The sequence below is a fragment of the Oryza sativa genome, chromosome 6 (assembly GCF_034140825.1).
Source record: "Oryza sativa Japonica Group chromosome 6, ASM3414082v1".
Taxonomy (NCBI): Eukaryota; Viridiplantae; Streptophyta; class Magnoliopsida; order Poales; family Poaceae; genus Oryza; species Oryza sativa.
In genome coordinates this window covers 30,575,941-30,585,827 of record NC_089040.1, presented here as the reverse complement: position 1 = coordinate 30,585,827, position 9,887 = coordinate 30,575,941, and the positions used below count along the sequence as shown (strand labels likewise).

Sequence of the window (9,887 nt, the reverse complement as noted above, 5' to 3'; positions counted from 1 at the left end):
AGCCTGCCTCATATCCACACACGATAATATGACAAAGAGATAATCCATGAAATGCCATTGACAAGCATCTAAGTCCCAGAAATGCCATCGACAAGTGTAAGTTCCAAGAAATGCCATCGTACAAGCGATTTTGTCCCAAAAATGCCATCGCCGTTAGGGTTCCGTCCATTCCGCGCCGTTAAATACACTGTTCATCCTATAGAACTTAACGGCGTAGAATGGACGGAACCCTAACGGCGATGGCATTTTTGGGACAAAATCGCTTGTACGATGGCATTTCTTGGAACTCACACTTGTTGATGGCATTTCTGGGACTTGGACGCTTGTCAATGGCATTTTATGGATTATCTCTATGACAAAACGGTTATCTAATTGTACACTTAGGGTCCATTTGAATCGCAGGATTGAGAAAACGTAGAATTATGATAGGAATATAAGTGTAAAACAGATGATTACAAAACGCAGAAAAAACACAAGAATGAGCGTTTGATTGAACCGTAGGAAAAACACAGGAATTGGATGAGAAAGATAGACTTAAAGGAAAGTTACTAAGAGGTTGAAGCTCTTGCTAAATTTCCTCCAAAATCACTATAGGATTGTCCATTCTATAGGAATTTCAAAGGATTGAATAGGATTCAATCCTTTGTTTCAAAGGGCTTCATAGAAAATTTTCCTATAGGATTAAAATCCTCCAAAATTACTATGTTTTTTCTCCAAATCAAAGGGGCCTTAGTCAGGCAGAGACAACTCCCGGGCAGGTTGAGCGACCACCCGGGTTCTGTCGTTGCCGTCTTCATTACCGTTATCTGTTAACGCGTATAAAAATCGGTCGGTCACCCGGGTTTTACGACAGTGCTGACTCTGTCACTGCTTACAGGGGTAGTTTTGCTGAGGTCCCTTTTGAATCTTCTAAAGATGAAAATTAAAAGCAAACACGCAAAACGAGATGGTCGTTAAATTAAGCTTTAATTATTACAAACTTGAAAAAATTGATATCTTATGTTTTAAAGCAACTTATATATAGAAAGTTTTCGGATAAAATACACCGTTGAGCAGTTTGAAAACCGTACTAACGAAAATCAAGAAAAAAAATCCGTATCTTTATCTTTACCAAGTTAGAACGGGCCTAAATGTTAGAAGTACATCGGCAACGATTCAAAGTTTTACTGGAATGTTAGAAGTACATCGGCAGTGATTCAGTAAAACTACCTGGGTCCCTTCTCTTTTGGAGATGGGTCCTCCTTCACGTGCAAGTGGAGCTGCAGGACGTCATGGACAGAGCGCGACACAGTCGCACACAGTGCAACAGAATCAAATACTACCGCATTCAACTTGCATCTGCTTCAACCGAGAGGGAGAAAGCGACGAGTTGGCCACTCTGAGCCAACCATTTCTTCCTCTCGCCATTGCTGCTGAGCTCACCTCACTTCAGCTCATCTCTGTCTCTAAATTTGTAGTATACAAGTTGTAGTATAGATCTGGATTAGACCTTTATGCCTATACATAAATTTGTAGTATCAGATTGTTTCCAATCCGATACTACGTTGTTATACTTCTTTTTTTCATTGCTGTATTTGGACCTTTGCAACTCTCCTTCATATGGAAAACAAACTGTTCAGTTCTGAATTTCTGAGTTCTGATTGGTGAATTGCCACAGTGCTACTGAATCAGATATACAAGCCGATTGGGCCGAAACCTGTTTCGAGTTGTGGCCCATGGGCCTGGCTACCTGAATACAAACTACAGAACTGACAGGAATATAGCTTCAGAAAATTTCTGCTCAATTGGTCTTGTAAGTTCAACAGTGGCACAAGTATGAATGTATCGGCAATGAAACAAACACGGTGCATATTGCAGCAAGTATTGGAACAAACTTTTAGCAGTAAACGTCTGAAGCAGTCTTTTGATACGTGAAATGGCTATAGATTAAGCCATCATCTTTTGATACGTGATGCTTCCAACCAAGTTTGCAGCTTTGCTATCTATCCTTGAGCTCTTCTTCAAACTTGCGCAGTTTCTCCCGGATCGGTGCAAGAAACGACTTCAAATCCTTGCTGATTTGTGCCTTGTTGTCGGACGAGAGGTCCTTGATGTCGGTAAAACTTATTTGCACCTGAAAGGAATAAGCAAAAGGTACCATTTGAACTCTGACAGAACATAGGCAAAATGTTCATTTCCATAGATGATATCATCTTCAGATTCATCGTTTTAAAAGGGCACATTCGAAGTTGCTCAGGAAAAGAATACTACTAATATTATTATGGAAAGCAATAATGTACCTCTAAGTCTTCAAGTTCACCAAATGAAAATTCTGGAATGTCCAGATAGCCTTTCACCTTCTTGTTTTCTTCCTTAATTAACCATTCACCTGAAGAATACTCCCATGAGTGCCAATTTTCAGCAGGAGATAGCTCATGTGAAGATGTGAACTCCAGAACTAAAGGTTGTTTACCTTTAAATTTTAAGCCCAGCTCATAAGTATAGCCTACTCTCTTCTTATTACGGACAGTGACCAGAAATGCCTGCCAAAGTAACCAACACATTGATTTCAGACACAACATCGAACATGTGTTATACTGAAAACTAGAATATATAAAAAGTTCAAAACACAACATTCCACTGATAGTAGTATACAATGTTAAATCGTCATAAAAGTAAAGGCCTCATCTTTTCGCTTATGCTTATGCTTATCAGCAAAAATTTGAATTTTCGACCTTAAATTTGGAGTTGATTTTGGGGGTTTTTTCATCGAAGTTTATTTTTCAGCCTTTGCTTTTAGATCGCTAAGAACATGTATATAAAAGTTTTATTCATAATTATTTTTCGTTTGCAAATATGCCGTTTCGCTTATTCGGGGAATAAGCGAAACGAAGGGTCCGTAAAACAGTACGTTCATGAAAATAAATTCTACTACCAATGGATTTGGAACCACAAGGGGTGCATGAAAATGAAAGCACTGTTCCCTAGCTGGATTATCAGTGAGACATTCAAGAACATGGCACTCCATCAGCTATACATTTTTGTTCTCGAATATAGGAACAAGCATCACTACCAAATCGAGAAAACAAATCTGCTACATGTTACTGAATTCCCCAGTTGGATTGAGAAAGGCCCTAATCAATGTTTTACTGAACAGAGAGAAAAGCTTTGTAGATCTCCCCCAGGGATAACAAAGCTGAACTCATGCTGAATCCACATAGTATTATTACCAGCATTTTGCAGAGCTCCCACGGAGAGTTGCCACATTTTTGCTACTCATCAGTTCCTAGTTTAATGGGTTTGTCCACGCCATTTTTCAATGTTCAAACCAACAACTAACACAGCAAAAATATCAGGACCACAACTCATGCTTGCTGAGAAGTACACACTGAGGATGAATGCTGATAATATAAAATTCTTCTGTCTCTGTAAGATCAATATAGGATTATTAAATTTGATATTCCTGTCTTTCATATCCTTAAGGATTATTAACTTTGATATCTTTCAACAGTGTCCTTGTTATGTTCAAGGATGTCAAGGTATGCAAGAATTGCCCCAACAGCCATGAATAAAAAATTCCTCTTTATGTTAGCATTTGATAGTTTTGTAGGTTATCTTCAAGGATATCTAAAGATGTAAGAGTTCCCTAAAAGCCCAAAAAAGAATTACGGTATATGTTAACAACAGACGGTACTATCAGAAGTAATGGTTTTTTATTCATTAGAAGTAGTGTTTTCAGGTTCAGTACCACACGGCATTAGGTTGGTAAAACAATAAGAGCACTTTATTCCACGACAAAGCACTTGTGATGAAAACTATCAAATGGCTCTGTGAAATACACTACTCACATCGCCTGAACACTTGGATACTTCGTAAACAGATGCCTTCCCAGTAGAAAATTCCAAAGGGTCTAATGAGCCCAGCAAATCCTGTAGTTTAAAATTATCTAAGATCACTCAGATGAAATGTGTAACAATATAAGCATTACAGTTAGGACATTTGGATTTCAAGCATTTGATTGCTGAACTACAGCACCTTTATCCTACCGTTGGCCCATGAATTGAGGTTCTTTTCCTCCCAGGTTCCAGCCTACAAGAAGCACAGAAAACATGGGAAATTGGTTAGATATATAGTCACAGAGCTATTAGGTTTTATGAATTTTTTTTTTTAAAAAAAGCTAATCTCTATACTGTGCTCTCATTTTACCATTGTGAACTTATCTTGTTGATTGTTGCACAGTATGTATTAGTAGCATAGTCTAAACAAATGGTGATAATAAACATTCCATAGCAATACCAAAGAAAGAAATACTAGCTGATAATACACTACGCCCTGTTTGGTGTCAAACATCATTTAAGATACAGCCACAGGCATAAGAATTGGCTAGGAAAGATGGTGCCAACAGTCAAGAAACCGCTTCGTCGAAGCAATGTTGCATCAAAGGGCTAAAGGCAACATGACTCAAACATGTTTGTGAGGTGTTGTTGCATTTGAAGTTTGAACTATTCTGATGGCACGTTCTAGTGATTCAGCTTCTTGGCTGCTTTTGAGGTTTTGCCTATCAGGGATTACTGCATAGCAAGGCAAAGCATGCTTCCAGGTTGAAAATCCCTTAAGTTGCCCATGACATAGATAGCTCGATATGGGCATAGGAACTAGCTCCCCAGCATGAACGATGATATCACCCTCCTTGCAACTACAAGTTTCTTTTCAAATTTCAGATGCAAAACTACAACAAAACCGCAAGTACAACTTCCATTTCAGATTTCAGATGCAAAACTAACAACAAAACCGAACCATTCCACTTTCAGGGACACAGTAATCAATCAAATTCCAGATTCCCCGATACTACAGTAATCAATCAACCCAACGACTTCTTTTTCTCCCCCCTATTTCCAGGATGCAGTGCAAGAGCAAGACGAGGCGGGACCTTGTTCCAGACGGAGCCGAGGGTGGTGGGCGCGGGCTTGGCGGCGAGGTCGGCGGCGTCGATCTTGCGTGGCGCAGGAAGCGGCGCGGCGTCGCCCGTGGCCTCCCGCACCCAGTAACTGTACGACGTCGCCTTCTCCGCCGCCGCCGCCGCCGTCTCCTCCATCTCCGCCCCTCACCTGCTTGGTGGGCTGGACCGGGCTGCCTGCCTCCGATGGCGTCTTCGCGGCGAGACCCGGCAAAAATAATTAAAAAAAAAACCTCTTTTGACTCGTTCAATTCCTTTTCTTTTTTTGGCACTCGTCTCCAGACTCTTCGGGAAACTTCCCCCACGCACGTGCACATTAATCGAAGCTAACCACGTGGTGATTAGATAGTACTGTAGATTAGCATTAGGTTTCGTGTTAATTAACTAGTAACACCTTTTTGAGCAAGTTTAAATGTATAGCCCGCTACTATCTCCAATTCATCTATAATCAATCTAATAGCCAATTCATACAACAATTGCTTACTATACTATTAATATATGGTCCCACCTGTCATGCACACATTGCGTCTTGAAGTCTACGCTGCAGCTGGCTATAGATCTGTAGCCCGCTGCTCTTCTCTCTCATCTTTTATCTCATTAAAATATGTTTACAGCTAGCTAATAGCACTGCTATTGTATCTGCTCTTAGTATTCTCATTGGAATCATCTATACCTTTGTCAATAAAATTTGTTACTACAAAAATTTAACAGATATAGTTACAGTATAATCATGATGTAATTTTATTATAACTCTAAATACAATACAATATAATTTAACTTTCAAAAGTTTCTTCATGATATGTTTTTTTTTGAAGAAATGAAGGTCGTGAGAACGAATCCTCTCATACGTGCGTGTTGTGGCCTTTTTACTTTCTCACTTGTACAAATTTTAAAACAAATTTAACAGTTTAAAATTATGTGAAAGTTACATGCAAGTTATAGTATAATTATATTACAAATTTTTACTGTAATTACATCCGATAAATTTTGTCAAAAAAAATATATAACAAAACTGTTAACGAACACCTTTTGTGGATCGATCCGAACAACTCTGAACTCTGAAGTGAAATCCTTTTCGTTTTCGAATCGGACTCACACTAAATCTCCTCATCTTTTTATATCACGAGCTATCGTGCAATTTATCGTTGATCGATCGAATCGTGGTGAAGAAATCTGCAACGAAAACCGATGGACGCCAACATGCTGAGCGCGATGATGGCCGCCGTCGGCGGCGACAAGCCGCAGCCGGACACGTCGGAGCAGATCAACGTGTCCCCCCTCGCCCTCCTCAAGATGCTCAAGCACGGGCGAGCCGGCGTGCCGATGGAGGTGATGGGGCTGATGCTGGGCGAGTTCGTCGACGAGTACACGGTGACGGTCGCCGACGTGTTCGCCATGCCGCAGAGCGGCACCGGCGTGAGCGTGGAGGCGGTGGACCACGCGTTCCAGAGCGAGATGCTGGAGATGCTCCGGCAGACGGGGCGGCCGGAGATGGTGGTGGGGTGGTACCACTCCCACCCCGGCTTCGGCTGCTGGCTCTCCGGCACCGACATGGCCACGCAGCAGAGCTTCGAGCAGCTGCACCCGCGCGCCGTCGCCGTGGTGATCGACCCGGTGCAGAGCGTCAAGGGGAAGGTGGTCATGGACGCGTTCCGCCTCGTCGACCACATGGCGATGGTGCTCGGCGGCGCCGCGGGCGGCGAGGCGCGGCAGACCACGTCGAACGTCGGCGCCGTCGCGCGGCCGTCGGCGGTGGCGCTCGTCCACGGCCTCGGGCGGCACTACTACTCGCTCGCCATCAGCTACCGGATGAAGGAGGGGGAGGAGCGGATGCTGGCGTGCCTCAGCCGGAGCGGGTGGTCCGACGGTTTCGCGCTGCGGCGGTTCGGCGCGCACGACGCCGGCAACGAGGCGGCGGTGCGCGGGATGCGGGACCTCGCCGTGGGCTACGGGGCGCAGGTGAGGGAGGAGGACGAGACGCCGCCGGAGAGGCTCGCCGTGGTGAGGGCGGGCAAGGTGGACGCCAAGGGGAAGCTGGAGGAGAAGGCCATGGACGCCATGTCCGCCAACATCGTGCAGACGCTCGGCATGATGCTCGACACCGTCACCTTCTAGGATTACTAGTTTTATTTTTTCGTCTTTTTTTTTCAATTTTGACCGCTGGTAAATTTCTTTTCAATTTTGACCTTGCCCAATCGGCTCTTGAGCTTTAATCTCTTAAGCAAATATATATGTTCAAGGGATTTTTTTTTCGATAGATGAAATTATTTTTCTTGTGAAGTATAGTACAATATAAAAGCAGACGCTTATATACATATACCTCTCTATTTATATGAAGTTTAAAACTTAAACCTGACTATGAAATTATAGTTAGGTAGTAATATCAGAAATAACTTAATTTTGTTGAAATACTCACTTATGATGTTATACATCAGTAAATAAAATCGTAAAAATTAACACAAACAAATCAGTGTGTCAATTGGAATGAGATTGGGTTATTTTAGAACACATAAATTTTACATAAAACTAGTTCAGTTTTTGCGAAAATGCCCCAAATTGTTTTCAATCCAAGGTTAAAAAAAAGGCAATGGTGCAATGCTTCCGGCTGGCTGGCTTGACCAAACTTCATAATTGGAACAAAAGGCTACATTGGTATACTCCTTATTTTCCTTAATAATCTTAAAAGATATAAGAAATTGAAGAGAAATATAAACTACAACTTATCTTCTACTCAACTTTCTTAATTGTCATGGTGGCCTTGTTTGGCCCGAACAAAATCGCAGCCCATCCATATCTACGGGCCGAGATTGGAGCCTGCCTAGTGAAATTGTTGGTTAAAATTTAAAATCCTCTAAAAGCATTTATAAATGATATAAAATCGTTCACGCAATCCTGGAACAGAAAAATATGAAACCTGCAACAACCTAACCTGGTTTCTTGCAGCCCCATCGTTTCGCATACTGAAGAAAAAAGCGAACCGAATATTTACAAATGAAAAATAACCTGTGAATAAAACTTTTATATACATATTGCTAATGATATAAAAGTATAGGCTAAAAAATAAATTATAATTAAAAAACCACAAAATTAACTCTACATATAATTTTAAAAATTCAAATTTTATCGAATAAGCATAAGCAAAGACGAGTCTGATGGTCTCCCCGTTCCCCTTCCCCCCGGCGGATCGGCGGGAAGCGGAGGGGGCTTCACCTTCACGTGCTCGCTTACCATGGCGAATCCAACAAATCTCCCGCAATTTCCTCATCGAGTCATGGACTCATCGCGCCTCACGGCGACGATGCAATTTGCTCTGCTTCGCCACTGTATACATTTTGTACTACCTCGTGTCGTCGTCTCGTCTCGTCTTCTTCGTCTCGGATAGCGTATCGCCATGGCCAACCGCTGGCTGCTTGCGGGCAGATCTACTAGTAGTGATTGGCTTCGATCCAAGTAGGGTTCTTGCTGGACTCTAGTAGCTTGGGGGCAATCATGCTTCTGTTCTTGGTTGCGTTGATTGGCTTGTGGTCGGGAGACTTTTCATCAGATCTCGCGTCGTCCTGTTTTGTTTGGATTAGGTCGGGGTCCTATCCTCTCCTCGTTCCTCGTGCTCCTCCTCCTACCTCTCTCTCTCTCTCTGCTCTTGGCACAATCAGTCCTCTTCTTTTGTTGTGTTCTTGCTTGTCTTGGCCTACATTTTATACTCCCTAACCCTAAGCATGAACTGTCTCTTGATTAGTGGTAGTTTATCATCAGGACATGTTCTTTTCAGTTTTTGTCCAGATTTTTTCTCATGGGTTATTTGCTTCATGTTTTCTAAAACTACGATTTCTCAAAAAAAAAACTTCTACTATATCCATCCCATAATATAAGGATCAGATGAGATATTTCTTACCACTGTAAATCTGTACAGGATGCCGGTAAAGATTTGTAGTACTAGGAAATATCTCATCTAGTTCTAGATTATTATATTTTGGGACGAAGGGAATACTACATTATTTACACTAATTGTTGTAAGTTGTTTGTGCAGTTTATTCCTCAAAATATTAATTTATAAACAAACAATCCGCCTTAATAATCCGGACAAAAATCTGTTTCAGACAGGGCTGAAAGTATCCGGATTAGAGGCAATGAAAAGTAGTAGTGTTCTGTTCAATGAGGCCATCAACTGTTGGTTGGTCAGGACACCACAGATGGTGCCTCCTTGTCGTTGGATATAAAGACTCTTCTTTTTTTTCATTTTTTCAGATATAATTTGAAGAGATACCTTGAGCTATTAATGGTATTAGTACTGATAATTTATGATATCAGTACTGAGATAGAAATAGCTGGACAATGTAAAGAACTCATCTTTTTGATGAAGGTCCAAGTTCATGTTTATTCTGTAGCTGTGGTTTCAGAGGGGTTCAGAATAAGCAAAAGGCATCGGTACTTGGTTTGGTTTCTTTTTTCAATGTGCATCTAGGACAAACTTTGTCCTCAACTCCTAGTCATTGGTCCTCTCCCTCATCACAGGCTTGTTGTAGGAAATGGAAAGGCCAGAGATTTTTTTTGCAGGAAAAAAGTACAGCTAGTGCTAGTAGTAATACTGCCAACATGTAGTACTCGTTGCTAGAGATTTTTCTTTAAAGATACTCTCTTCCCCAGCATGCTAAACCATTCAACTGACAGTACAACTCACCGCCCCAATTTAATCTTTTGATTGCTCCATTTGGGGGTTTCAGAGGCGACATGCAACAGTGAAAACCCTGTAGAGGATCTGACCAGGGAAAAGAGTGTGCATTGCAATGCAAAGGCTGCAGCTGTTGTTGGATGGGGGCAAGAGATTAGATTGATTCATCTCAACCAGGCACATGATTCTACTGTTGAGCACACTGATGAAAAACTGTAGCTGCTTTTGTCCTCTCCCTACCCACACTTTCCAATCCAACCCTTATACAAACACAACCACACA

General features: G+C 41.8%; 2 protein-coding genes across 2 annotated transcripts; one reads left to right on the top strand and one right to left on the bottom strand.

Moving 5' to 3' along the window:
• Positions 1–1,600: 1,600 nt before the first annotated feature.
• Positions 1,601–5,124, bottom strand: LOC4341989 (uncharacterized). The gene is made up of 6 exons (XM_015787978.2): positions 4,910–5,124; positions 4,015–4,068; positions 3,828–3,908; positions 2,453–2,522; positions 2,280–2,368; positions 1,601–2,113 (listed from the first exon to the last, which is right to left on the bottom strand). The coding sequence occupies exons 1-6, from the start codon at positions 5,072–5,074 to the stop codon at positions 1,979–1,981; spliced, it is 594 nt and encodes a 197-aa protein (XP_015643464.1). The 5' UTR covers positions 5,075–5,124; the 3' UTR covers positions 1,601–1,978.
• Positions 5,125–5,876: 752 nt separating this feature from the next.
• LOC4341987 (26S proteasome non-ATPase regulatory subunit 14 homolog) lies at positions 5,877–7,242 on the top strand. Its single transcript, XM_015787977.3, has one exon. It carries the CDS (start codon positions 6,125–6,127, stop codon positions 7,049–7,051), a length of 927 nt encoding a protein of 308 aa, XP_015643463.1. The 5' UTR covers positions 5,877–6,124; the 3' UTR covers positions 7,052–7,242.
• Positions 7,243–9,887: the final 2,645 nt, after the last annotated feature.